We start from the raw sequence: 14,562 nt of genomic DNA on the forward strand, positions 1-14,562 counted from the left end.
AGTCTTTCATTTACTGTTTTGCCAAACCCCACATTTTTGTGATTTTAGAGTAGTGAACAAACTTCTTTTTGTCATTGTTACCCTTTTCACACAAAGACAGAGATAAAAGGGCCAACCACACAATGTAGTCAGGACAAATAATCACTACTATTAGAGGACTTGGTTAAAAAAAAAAAAAAAAAGGCATTTAAACATTGTCATGCCAAAAATTACAAGAGTAAAAGAATGAACCAGAGATGGGCTCTCTGTACTTGTACAATAGGTTGGAGGTTAAGTGCCATTAGCTGAAAATCAAGAATCACAAGCCATTTAGCCTGCTTCTATGCATAAATCTTTATGCTCTACAGATTTTATATCCATTATTTAATATCGTTTACTCTGAATATGATGAGATGGGTTCCAGAATTCAGTTCTGAACTGTGGTTTTGAGCCTGACCAGTCCAAGAACTACTGCATTACTATAAAGTGTGTGGCTAGCAGCTGCATTTATCAGACTAGAGGCACACAATGATAGTGACACAGAGAAGTGGTTTCAACAGTTTTTGAATGGGTTGCTATGTAAATACATTCCACAAACTAGCTATAAAAATGGATGAGTGCTGTGCTGTTTGTTTTTGCTGTTTCCTGGATTTACTTCTGGAGGGAAGACTGTTCTCTTTCTGCATGTCAAGCTGAACTTTGATGTGAAAATAATGTCAGAATATGGCAGAACAGACTGTTGGAAGGAAGAGTATGAAACAGCATTATGGCATTTTCGTAATAACATTAGTAGACCTGTTAATCTGCAGACTCACTTCTATCGCTAGTATATAAAACATTCTAGTTGCCCCCCCGAACTGCCAGAAAGTTATGGCTAAAGCATTAAGCGTAAATCTCAAATGCCCAGCTTTTTACTTAGATTGGATTCTGCTTCACTTCTTAAGCGTCTGCCAAAAGGATAAATGTAGATGTACGAAAGAAGATTCTTGAGCTATCCTGTGAGGTTAGAAAAAGGAGTTCTGTGTCATTAGCTAACAATGTGTTTATCTGAAAACTTGGATCTGCAGTTAAAGGTCTTTTACTTTATCCTCTTGAGAAACGCACTGGTTCTCACAGCAGGGTTGTACAAAAGGCTTTTCTGTTTCTTCACAGCTTTTTGGCAAAGTTGACAATGAGGAGAAAATACAAACAGCAGTCTGTAGCGCCATCTGTGGCCGAGTAGAGGTAAAACGTAGGACGTTTTCAAATAATGTGATTTGCGTTTTAAATAAATAAAATGTTGAAAACACCATTACACATTTTGCTGCTCAACAGAAATCAAAACCATACAGGCTTACGTTTTACTGGCACAAATTATGGAATTGGTAAGTGGAGAAAAGGGGGAACACTTACTACAGATAGTTGTAGTCAGCACCAACCAAAAAAAAAAAAAGACCAAAATAACACTAGAGAATGTGATTATGAAAGGCTGTGATCGCTAATTATTAGTAATAGTTCATTTCAGTACTTTAAAAAGTCGAATCTAATCAAATGAGAAAAACAGGGCCAATTTTTTTTTGAGTATGTAACAAGATATAATGGAAGCATGACCCTCTGCTCAGCCCCTTGGGAATGTCAATACTGATATTCGTAGGGCAAAGAATTGGTCAAACGTTTGGCTCCACTAGAAGGTGTCCATATTGTTTTTAATTGAATTAAAATACTGTTTCACAATTGCATGTAAAAAGGATATTCAAACTAGGATGCAATGTAGTTCAGCAACTACTATATATATATGCTAAGGTGGGACCTGGGGTGAAGTAGAAAAGCAATATAAGTGAGCACTTCAGTCTCAGGTTACCCAAAACTAAACACCTTAAAAATGTTTAGACACACCCTACCCACTTAAATGTACTTCCCCAGTAAATATGCATAGTAAAAATCTTTAAGTATTCTAATAATCCATGATCTTATCTACAATTAATCTTTCAAAATGAAACAACCAACCATAAAATGAATAATTTTGAGTAGGTAATGCGATAATAAAGACTGTACAAAACCAGTGAAAACTTGAAAAAAATAAAAATTATTATTATTTTTTTTTTGAAAGAACAACTCAGTGTTACATTATTTTAAAAACAATCTATAAAGATTCTTGGGGACAAATTAAATGCTCTTTATTCCAACTAGAAATCACTCAAACAAACAAACAAATAAATATCAGTAACATTCCAAAAACAACAACAAAAAAAACACTTTAGCTGCGTTTTCTTTCAAATACAGAAGTAACCATCTTGTCAGCACAATGACTGGAAATACTGTAATAGATGTGCAAAAAGCAATGTGTTCCACAGTCTCTAGCTTGTGCTAGCAGGAATTTTACAGAAAATTATTGTTGGTCAGAAAATTTTACAGTTCTGTCTTGATCTTGTGCATAAGGTCATTCTGGTCAATCATCTCGTGCTGCCTATTCCAGCGATGGTAAGCCAGAAGCGCAATGTTCTTAGCAGACACAGAGCTCATCTCCATGGCACTTGCAGCCCATTCAATTCCGTTGAGATAGTAAAGGCTTTCATGCAGGATCATAGGTGGTATTTCCTGAGAGCTTCCATAACGAGGGTATGCCTTCCATTCAATGACCTGTACAGAGTAGTAAGACTTAAAAAGGGTCTTTAGCTCATCCTTCTCCAGTGGTTTAGGGGAAAAGACTTTGTAGACTCTGGCCTCATGTGGCTGTTTGCGTCGAAATCCAGTGCTGATGTTGACGGGGCAGATGCTAGAGGCACTGTTGAAGAACAGACCAGCCGTTTCGCTTGTCAGCACACTCGTGAAGGGGAAAAGCTTAGGGTCAGGAAAGCCGAAGTAAGAGCAGTTGAGATAACCATGGACAATTGAGGCCACCATTGTGTGGTAAGACCCAGTTATCTCTGGTAGCTGGTGTTCAAAACCTAAGAAAGAGATTCCTGAGTTGACGTTTTGCTGGAGAGGAGTGGCTATGACAACAATGTCATAGATGTCTGATGCAATCTCAGTTTGAGTGGTGTAACTGAGCTTGTACTGGTGGGTGTCACCTAGAATGAGCAAAAACAACATGTTATAAAAGATTTTATTTCAGCTTAATTCCAGCTTTTTTAAAAGTACCTTTTTAAGAAAAAAATACACCTGCAACAGAGCCATGCTCCTAATATGTAGCATCCACTCTTCTTTCAACAACAGTCTATATAACTGGCAGCTGATGAGACCAGTTGCTACAGTTTCGGTAAAGGAATGCTATCTCATTTGAGTATGATATAGAATTTTACATGTTTAATGGTCCTGGGTCTTTTTTGTCATATTTTTTATTTCTTGATGTGCCAACTGTTTTTCTATTGTAAAAGGTCTGAACTGCAGGCAGGCCTGTTTAGCACCTGGACTCTTTTACTACAATGCCATGCTGTTGTAACAGATGTTTGTTATGCGGTTTAACATTGTCTTGCTGAAATTAGCAAGGCTCTCCCTGAAAAAGAGGTCATCTTGATGGAAGCATATGTTACTCTAAAACCTGTATATACTATTTAACATTAATGGTGCCTACCGGGTGTGAAAGCTGCCCAGTCCATAGGCACTAATGCACCCAAATTCCATCAGAGATGCAGGCTTTTGAACTGAGCGATGATTATAAGTCAGAGAGTTCGTCTCTACTTTAGACAAGGTGTCCACAGTTTCTTAATAGAATTTCAAATTTTGATTTCTCTGACCACAGAACAGTTTTTTCCCTTTGCTTCGGTCAATTTTAAATGCTCTTTAGCCCAGGATCATGTTCACATATGGCTTCTTCTCTGCATGATAGAGCTTTAACCTGCATTTGTGGAAGGCAAGGCAAACTATTTCCACAGACACTAATTTCTGGAGGTGTTTATGTGCCCATGTAGTGATTTTCATTACAGAATAATGCTGTATTTAACGAAATGCCCCCTGAGGGCCTGAAGATTAAAGAAATCCAATATTGAATTTCGTGATTCTTCATATTCTCAAAATCTTTTGAAGATATTATGTATTGCAGATGCATAATATCTAATTTGTCATCATCTATCATCCAGTAACAACTTATTCACAGGGACTTATATGGCAGACAATCTACATTACTAAGTTTATTAACAAATGGATTAAAATAACATTATCTAGAAAAAACTATAAAAATGTATAATAGTTGATATGGTAAAAATATCTTCCATTTATTGATTAAATATAATATATATATTACATACAGTGGTACCTCGCTTATCGACCGGCTCGGACATCGACCTTTTCGCTTAGCGAACAGTTTTTCGACCAAAATTTGCGCCAGCTGAACGACCAAATGCCCGCTTATCGACCTTTTTTTTACCCCAACCCATGTGGAGCATTTTTTTTTGTTACATTTGTAATGTTTTTAATTTATACTTTTTTCTGTATTATTGTCAGAAATCCACCTGCCACGCCCCCTTCGGCGACTGTCAAAACCTCCGTGTTTCCCTGTCACACGTATTCCTATGCGTTTCTTCCTTTTTCGGACTCCACGCGCTCTCCACGGCTGCGCTTTCATTCCAAAGCTCACACCGGATTACCTTTTTCCTCCTGTGCGTTCGCCCGTGGACCTCGCCCCTCCAGGGCGTAACACGGATATCTCTCTCTCATTGTCGGGATGTTATGGACTGCCGTGTGTGTGTGTGTGTGTGTTTTTGTGTTAAACTCTCCGTGTTTTCGTTAAACCAAAGCGAACTGTGCTCCGGCTTTGCCTCCGCTAATTACGCTGCATAACAATTATATACAGTATTATTTATGTACCTGTATTATTTAGTATTAATACTGCTAAAAACAGGGCAAAAATTTTTAATAAATGGGTATCGGTGGAGGTCGGAAACGGATTAATTGGTTTTCCATTATTTCTTATGGGATAATTACATTCGCTCTTCGACCTTTTCGCATTTCGACCGGTTTTAAGGAATGTATGAAGGTCGATAAGCGGGGTACCACTGTGTATATTTATATACTTTTTTTTTTTAGTTTATTAGCTAAGATGGAGCCAGAAACTTTATCTCAGGATAAAAAAGTATCATCTGCCATTAAATTATGAAGAACATTTTTTTAACGTGCTGTTAAAGAAATGACACTAAATTATGAAATACATAAGTACATGTAAATACCTGTTGAATGAAGGGAAATGGAGGTGACTTGTGAATGGATCAGGTTTGCCTTTGCTAGTTTTAGAAGTCCGGAGCACACTAATTTATTTCCTCCTTCCACTGCCCACAGATTTGTCTGTGCCCCAGCTAGTGAAACAGCACCTGAGAAAGTACAGCAAAAATTAAGATTTATGTAATTTATGTGCTAGAATTCCAAGTAAAATCTGCCATCTGAGAGGAGCACAAGTTCAATAAACAAAAGAGAAGAAAGTAAGAAAATACAGCAGGAATGGGTTCAGCTATATATGAAAAATCATTCCATAAAGAGATTTAGAACTCCTAAACATAGCTACCGTTCTGAAGCGTCAGCACAAGTAAATAGGAAAATATAAACATTATAAACATTTATTGACCACATACAAAATGGGGTTTATCTTTATGTTAAACCTCACTAGGCAAAAGTCATTAGTGTAATTATGATTGTTTCATAAAACTGTGAGTGAGTAGATGGATGGCTGTATAGATTGTCACCTTAGTTTTTATTGAGCTCCACATTTATATACATTTTAAATAACAAACATTTTTAGGGCACGTTTTATGTTATGTGGGCATCACTATATGTATATCAGCTGTGCTGTACACATGCATGTATATAAACATTCCTAAAAATGTTTGGAAATCCAGCTGAAATGTTTTGCTCAGTTAAGCTTATAGTAATATTTACAAAAAAAAAAATTTATTCGGTTCATTTCAGTTTTATTTGTATAGTACTTTTAACAATGGACATTGTCCGAAAGCAGCTTTACAAAGATGTCCTTGCTACCATCGGTCAGTATGTTACCAGCTTTGCCTCATAACCTCAGACTGCATGTGATGTATGTGGGAAACAGTAAATATACCTACCAACAAATGCTGGTATACTGACATTCTGGCCGTAGTTGACCCACATAATTGGAGCAACGACTTCATCAATGAACCGCTGAGACACACCCAACTCCAAAAGAGACTCAGACAGAGAGCGGCGGGTCATGTTGAGAAATCCCGAACCTCCGAGCGAATTCAGTAACTCCTCCACTGAACTGAACGCATAGCCATGACCCTGGTATTTATAGATTCTGCAGAGAAACAAACAGATCATTGCAGTACAGACTTAATTATCAAGATCTTAATGACACAAGTACAAAAAACATTTGGCACAACATTCTCCTCTTTATTTTAGTAAAGATACACTCACAGGGCTGAAAGACTTGTTACTTTTTATCACACAACACCCACACACCCAAAATTCCTGTCAATACACAGTGTATATCACGTATTTATAAATATTTATATTATATTGTTAGCTTTTTCACTACAACTACCTCAGGTGGTACATATTGTAATATGCATAATCGTGTGTGTGACAAATAAATTAGATTTCTTTATTTACATTTTGCTGATGCAAGTAAGACCTATTTTCATAAATAATAATAATTAATTTAAAAAAACGAGTGCTGAGAGTTGGGTGCCTGCTTTTCTGGCATGATTACATCTGAATCTTTAAAAAAAAAAAAAGCATCACCCGGTGAAGAGAGCTACAAATATGTTAAAAAGACATATTAATGGAGAACTAATATTAGAAGTACAGGAGACCAATGTGAATATACAATATATAATAGCATATGTGAGTTATTATAAGAGTTCCAAAATATGCTTTTTATTATTTATTTTTTTTTTTACTTAACATGTTTAAATGTACAAAAAAAAAAAAAAAAGCAAACACAAACACACACACATTTTTTATATATAAAAATCATTGCATATATAATGGCTGTATAGCTGTTATTGTTAACTATTCACAGTTTTTCCATCATTAAAACAAATGCTAATAATCCTGTACACTTCATTCATGTCCTACTTTGTCCTACTAAACTGTGATCCATTAAAAGAAAAGAAAAAAAAATCTCCTTAAAACATTACATACACACTGCTTTTTCAAACCACCCTTCTGTACACCGTCTGCATCGCTGTTTTTGTTCACTGCCCTGATTACTGACCCCTGTCATATATTCCATAACAGCTTATATCAGTGTAATAAATTATTTCAGCTGTTACGTTAACAAGTCGTCAAATGGAGCCGTCAAACCAAATGTGGCGGAAAAAGGTTTGTCTTTCTCACTCACTCTATCTCAGAAACTCGGAAACTTTCCATGATGGCAGCACCAAGTGAGAAATCGGTTTTGGTTGAAAAAACAACACTGAGAAATGCAGTCTGCTCAAAGTGAGACACCTTCCACATGAGTACAATTGTTTAACAAAAGCATTTGAAATCTGGGGCAAATAAAGATCACTAAAAGGCTGTTTATATAGCCTCCTTTTGTAAATGAATTCTCAAATTGGTCTAGTGAAACAGCAAAGCTGTGACAGTAGCTGTAACATGAACACATGAACACATGAACAACAAGTTAATGCGATTTAATGCACTCATAATAATACATTACTGTTTATATGCTAAAAGCTCAAACGCGCCTTCTATAAGCTCATAGTAACAATACAAAAAATTTTAAAAGAATCTACAATGTATAATTATTGATGTGGTGTCATTTATTACAAGAAGATATTTATTTAACATTTATGAAAGGAGTCTCTGGCATTAACCCTTCGTTACAGTTAAACTGCTTGGCAAAATATACAGCACAGTTTCAGGACAGATTTTCTCTGCAAAATGTGTATTTTCAACAAAAAGCGAGCATACAGAGAAAGATAGACAGATAGAAAGAGAGAAACTCTGCTGAGTGTGCAAGCTTGTTTGCAGGCAATTTTATGCGCACAGCTTAAGGTCCTGCTACAGTCAGGTTGAGGTCTGGACTTTGACTGGGCCAATGCGACACAGATTCTGTTGTTTTTTTAGACATTCTTTTGCAAATTTGCTCTGTGTTCCAGATCAATGTCCTGTTGTATGACCAAATGTTGGCCAAGCTTTAGGTGTCAGACAGATGACCTTATATACGACTCTAGAATACGTTGGTATACAGAGAATTTCATGGCCAACGCAATGACTGCAAATTGCCTCTGGGGGCAAAAACAAGCCCAAATCGTCACCACTCCACCACTGTGCTTGACATTTGGTATGATATGTTTGTGCTAATATGCTGTGTTTGGTTTCACCAAACATGGTCCTGTGTATTATAATCAACCATCTCCAATTAGGTCTGATATGTCCAAAGGTCACTGTTCCTGAAGACTTGTGGTTTGTTCAGATGCAACCCATCCAAACACACCATACTGAAATGTAACTCTTTTTTTTTTTTTTTCTCTCTAAGTATTGAATGGTCTGGACTTATGGGAGGTTTGCTGGGATGTCCACCCCTGGGAAAATTGGTAACTGTCTTGAATGTTTTCCACTTGTGAATAAATGGCCTTGTAACCCTTCCTAGATTTACAGGCAACAACAATTGTTTCTCTAAGATCATTGCTGATGCCGTTCCTTCTTGATATTGTATTAATACACACCTGAATGCGCAAAACTAACAACCTGCTGAAACTTGTGCTTTTATAGTGGTCGGTATACTTGCTGACAATCAATAATCAGGGGCATTTAATTAGCATTTAATTAGGTTGGTACTTATCCTCCGAAATTTCTACGGAAGCAGTAAATATGTACTTTTTTCACAGTTTTTCCACACATCCATTTTGGCTTCCCTTTTGTAAAAATTTAATAATGGCACAGTGTAGTATGACACATGGTGATGTTCATCTGAGGTTGTATTAACCTAATTCTGAGACCTGATAAGACCCAGGTTATTTTTATTATGTCCAACCACAGTGGATTTTTATTATATGTAAAAACACAGAATTCAAAGAGGGTGTACTGTCATTTTTACTTGAAAATGGAAAAACTTATCCCAGAACAAGCATTTATTGGAAAATAAAACACTCTACAGCCACCACCACAAATTCTAAAGTATATATATATATATATATATATATATATATATATATATATATATATATATATATATATATATATATATATATATACAGTGAGGAAAATAAGTATTTGAACACCCTGCTATTTTGCAAGTTCTCCCACTTAGAAATCATGGAGGGGTCTGAAATTGTCATCGTAGGTGCATGTCCACTGTGAGAGACATAATCTAAAAAAAAAAAATCCAGAAATGACAATATATGATTTTTAAACTATTTATTTGTATGATACAGCTGCAAATAAGTATTTGAACACCTGAGAAAGTCAATGGTAATATTTGGTACAGTAGCCTTTGTTTGCAATTACAGAGGTCAAACGTTTCCTGTAGTTTTTCACCAGGTTTGCACACACTGCAGGAGGGATTTTGGCCCACTCCTCCACACAGATCTTCTCTAGATCAGTCAGGTTTCTGGCCTGTCGCTGAGAAACACGGAGTTTGAGCTCCCTCCAAAGATTCTCTATTGGGTTTAGGTCTGGAGACTGGCTAGGCCACGCCAGAACCTTGATATGCTTCTTACAGAGCCACTCCTTGGTTATCCTGGCTGTGTGCTTCGGGTCATTGTCATGTTGGAAGACCCAGCCTCGACCCATCTTCAATGCTCTAACTGAGGGAAGGAGGTTGTTCCCCAAAATCTCGCAATACATGGCTCCAGTCATCCTCTCCTTAATACAGTGCAGTTGCCCTGTCCCATGTGCAGAAAAACACCCCCAAAGCATGATGCTACCACCCCCATGATTTACAGTAGGGATGGTGTTCTTGGGATGGTACTCATCATTCTTCTTCCTCCAAACACGTTTAGTGGAATTATGACCCAAAAGTTCTATTTTGGTCTCATTTGACCACATGACTTTCTCCCATGACTCCTCTGGATCATCCAAATGGTTATTGGCAAACTTAAGACGTGCCTGGACATGTGCTGGTTTAAGCAGGGGAACCATCCGTGCCATGCATGATTTCAAACCATGACGTCTTAGTGTATTACCAACAGTAACCTTGGAAACGGTGGTCCCAGCTCTTTTCAGGTCATTGACCAGCTCCTCCCGTGTAGTTCTGGCCTGATTTCTCACCTTCCTTAGGATCATTGAGACCCCACGAGGTGAGATCTTGCATGGAGCCCCAGTCCGAGGGAGATTGACAGTCATGTTTAGCTTCTTCCATTTTCTAATGATTGCTCCAACAGTGGACCTTTTTTCACCAAGCTGCTTGGCAATTTCCCCGTAGCCCTTTCCAGCCTTGTGGAGGTGTAAAATTTTGTCTCTAGTGTCTTTGGACAGCTCTTTGGTCTTGGCCATGTTAGTAGTTGGATTCTTACTGATTGTATGGGGTGGACAGGTGTCTTTATGCAGCTAACGACCTCAAACAGGTGCATCTAATTTAGGATAATAAATGTAGTGGAGGTGGACATTTTAAAGGCAGACTAACAGGTCTTTGAGGGTCAGAATTCTAGCTGATAGACAGGTGTTCAAATACTTATTTGCAGCTGTATCATACAAATAAATAGTTTAAAAATCATATATTGTGATTTCCAGATTTTTTTTTTTTAGATTATGTCTCTCACAGTGGACATGCACCTACGATGACAATTTCAGACCCCTCCATGGTTTCTAAGTGGGAGAACTTGCAAAATAGCAGGGTGTTCAAATACTTATTTTCCTCACTGTATATATATATATATATATATATATATATATATATATATATATATATATATATATATATATATATATATATATATATATATATATATATAAAATTCCTTACATTTTAGGTGAGTAGGCTGGACTATTTGAATTATAAGAAATTCATAGAACATTAATTTATTTGTTCTTTTAATTATTTGTTATTATTTGTTTGTGTGCATAGGTTGGGCTTCACATGGGCTTCAGATTATTTTATACGCCATGCCGTAATGCATGCTTGGGTTTATTCAATTAATCATTCATTTACCCATTCACCAATTTCACCACTTAGCAAGGCATGCCTATGTACCAGGTTAGCTCTGTCAGATGCTAAATACAGCACAGACTTTTCCCATTAGGGGTCGCCACAGCGGATCATCCGTATTAGTGATCCGCATGTTTGATTTGGCACGTTTTTACGCTGGATGCCCTTCCTAACGCAACCCTCTCCATTTATCCGGGCTTGGGACCGGCACTAAGAGTGCACTGGCTTGTGCAACCCTAATGTCTGGGTTCAAATAAAGCACAGACAATCACCTGGTTAAATAAAATAATCACATTCCTTTATCATCGCTGTTTGTAACTCATTTACTGCTCATTTTGTGTGTTTTATTGTTTCCTCGTCACTTGATTTTGCAGTCTTTAAATTACATTTCTAATATTGGAAGCATTATATTTTTCAAGTCAACGTGCTCAAAACTTATCCTTTTTCATTCATTTAATTTCAAGAACGAGTGGTTCAGGGTCATGAAGTCTTTAATGGTTTTCCGCCATTGTGTCCTGTTAATAATAAATATATTTTAAGGCTATTTCAGGCAATTTAGTAGAAAAAAACTATTATAGTTATATTGTCCAAAAGCGTTCGAACAAGCTTCTCTGCATTTTGAATAAATTAGTGGCAATCTGCCTTTAGTTGGATGCATGTTCTACCTGCACATTTAGGTGTACCTAAAGTCATTTAATTTTTTTTTTTTTTTTTTTTGTACACATGCCTTTCACCACATGACAACCTACAAAATAAAAACCTCTTATTTCACAAGCATTATTATATGATTAAAAACTCAAACCCAATTTATATAGTCATGGGCTTGAAGCTAGTTTGTTTTGCTCTGCTGCTCTTTTCAGAGATTTTCCTCACCTCATGAACTTTTCCATGATCTCCTCGACCCACATTTGCATCCGGATAAAGCTGCTGCCATAACGCCACCACAGGCGGAAGAGGTCCAGCAAGTACCAGTCAGTCTCTTCCAGAATGAACTCCTTACCATTAAAGACGGCCATCTTGCCTGCCACACTCTTTCGATATTTCAGCCCTACCACAGTAAAACAATGGAATATGGATCAGTGTCCTGGACTGGATCAATTAGATTCTACTCAACTCTCATATTCCCTGTCTGTACATGATTCCTATGAGTGTACATAGTAGAACAGTAACAGACGTCAGAAGTATCTTGACAAAAAAAAGTTATGATGTTTTTGACACACACCTGCATATTGCATGGACATTTTTATGTGAAAGTATAACCAAACTGCTTTGAAATCAGCAAGGTAAAAATCATATTGGTGGATCCCTCATATTGTTGTTTATATTCCAGAAAATAAAAATAATCTTTAATGGGCATAATGTACACACAGTTCACATACTATTATACTTCTATTTACAGTAAATGTATCACTATTAAAAAAGCCTTGTTTGTTAAACATTGTGAGAGTTAGGTACACACCCAGCTGCTTCACAAAGTCCTGCATGTGTACGTTGAGGGAATTAATGATGGAGCCGCCAGTTTCGTAGGCTCGGTTGTTAACGGTGACGGTTGCCAGGCGACCGCCGACCTCCTGCTTCTCAAACACGTCAATGCGCACTTCCGGTCCAAAATGCTGCCGCAGGAAGTGCGCTGTCGCTGTTCCGCCGATTCCAGTGCCAACGACAGCTCAAAACACAAATACACATTGTGAGCAAACAGGGATTGAATTGCAATGGCAGATATTTGCAACGTTCAACTAACTTAAGAGTCTGCACCGTCGAGGTGTGTAGAAAGACTATTTGCGGCGCAATAGAGTGTAAAAAGTGGGAAATCGTTTAGCGCTGATGTAGCTGGCATTAGTAACAACGCACTATAGCGCAGTAAATCAGGCCTACCGATTTTAGAAGGCGGTGTGCCGTCCAGCTGTGCAAACCCCGAATCCCCCAGCGCTGGACCCGCGCATAATAAAGAGAGAAACCCTACTGAAGTGTAGAGCAGCATGGCGCTAGATATGTTCAGGCAGTAGAACATGGAGAGCTGACGTCCATTACTGAAGCGCAGCCTCACAGGAACATTTTATCCAGAAACTACACTGAAATCCACGGACCGCAGTGCACAAGCTGAAATGTCGGAGATAAATGATCGTGTTTCCAGAGCGTTTCACTTCATCGGAAGCGAAGCAGCCTGCCAATTCGGTCCGATGTGTCAAAGTCACGTGCTTCCGCTGACCGTAGCGTCATGACGTAATGCTTCCAAAACATTTTGCCACTTTTTTTGCCCGCAGCATTTCATCTGTCCTTTGCGTACAGCGGCATTACACCTACTACACCCACCTGACTGGAGAATATATATATATATAACGCGTTTCTTAGCAAAAAAAAAAAATCCTTCCTTGTACATATAAAGTGGTGTATATTTTAAATGTAATTCTCCACCTGACTAACAGTTTTGAGCCTTTTTATCACCATTGATTTCGTTTTTACTTAGTTAATACTGCAGGGCCACTGCTGAGTTAAAAATACAAAACCTAATCCAGTAACTAGTATAGTCTAGTGTAGCAGGCTATACAACAGAAGAAGGAATGTGTGTGTGTGTGTGTGTGTGTGCGCGTGGCCGCATGCGTGCATGTCAATCTGCTGTTCAGATTAAGCAATATTTTGCACATATTTGTTTTCAAAATCACAAAATGGTCAGATGTTATGCGCATGTTCACTTCCTGTTTTTGCGTCTGTAACTTCAGGTCATTTGCAGTGTAACGATAGTGTGACTCGCCTCCTATATCATGTGAGTTAAGCAGAGTGTTTATGTGGGTCAAGTTTTTGTGGAGGTTATCTGTGTGCAAGTGGAGGAACACTTTATGATCCTCCTGTGGAAATACAGACCCGTAATGAGATTAGCTGCACAAATAACAGTGACGTGTGTTGAAGTGAGAGAAGTGCAGCCAGGAGAGGTAGGTCATAAAAAAAAAAAAAAAAGACAAAATAAATATGAAATGGCAAATAACAGTATACATTTTTAAACAAATCTTATTTCTAATCTGTGCTAATCTGGTCGTTTTTATTGTCACAATCACTGGCTGTAATTCCCGGCAAAGCACAGAGCTTTCCCCTCCTCGGATTGCGCAATCCCATTCCAACTCATTTGAGCGCGCGAATTAGGCGCGTGCCCGTGACTATTTATGAGAATATCACCAATAAACTGTTTGTAGACCTCTTATTTGCAAATCATCGCCCTCCATAGTCTAACATGTAGCATATCGGTGTAAAATACATTCAGGCCTACTTCCAGCGATAAAACTGCAATAAAAAGTAGCATGAAAGGCAGACATTACCCCGGCCACATGAGGGCGTGCGAGAGCCCGAGTACTGTTTGTATAACACTAATAACGTTGCCTAATAAAAGCAAGTTAATGAGAATGTAATCATTTCATTTCAGTGGTGTTCATATAAGTGTATAAATCTGTCTCTGTCTAATGCCTTGCCCGCTCTAGACCAGGTTGAAGTGTTTTAAAACCAGGTTGAAGTGTTTTATTTGGATACACACACGCGCGCAAACACTCTCCTCAAGC

At 37.8% G+C, this 14,562-nt stretch overlaps 1 protein-coding gene across 1 annotated transcript; it reads right to left on the bottom strand.

Annotated features, from left to right (window-relative positions):
- Positions 1-2,116: 2,116 nt before the first annotated feature.
- On the bottom strand, positions 2,117-13,226 carry pcyox1l (prenylcysteine oxidase 1 like). The gene is made up of 6 exons (XM_083563640.1): positions 12,890-13,226; positions 12,474-12,680; positions 11,888-12,062; positions 6,006-6,217; positions 5,124-5,264; positions 2,117-3,029 (listed from the first exon to the last, which is right to left on the bottom strand). The coding sequence occupies exons 1-6, from the start codon at positions 13,023-13,025 to the stop codon at positions 2,368-2,370; spliced, it is 1,533 nt and encodes a 510-aa protein (XP_083419766.1). The 5' UTR covers positions 13,026-13,226; the 3' UTR covers positions 2,117-2,367.
- Between the last annotated feature and the right edge of the window lie 1,336 nt (positions 13,227-14,562).

Source organism: Silurus aristotelis (genome assembly GCF_946808225.1).
Source record: "Silurus aristotelis genome assembly, chromosome: 16".
NCBI classification, from domain to species: Eukaryota; Metazoa; Chordata; class Actinopteri; order Siluriformes; family Siluridae; genus Silurus; species Silurus aristotelis.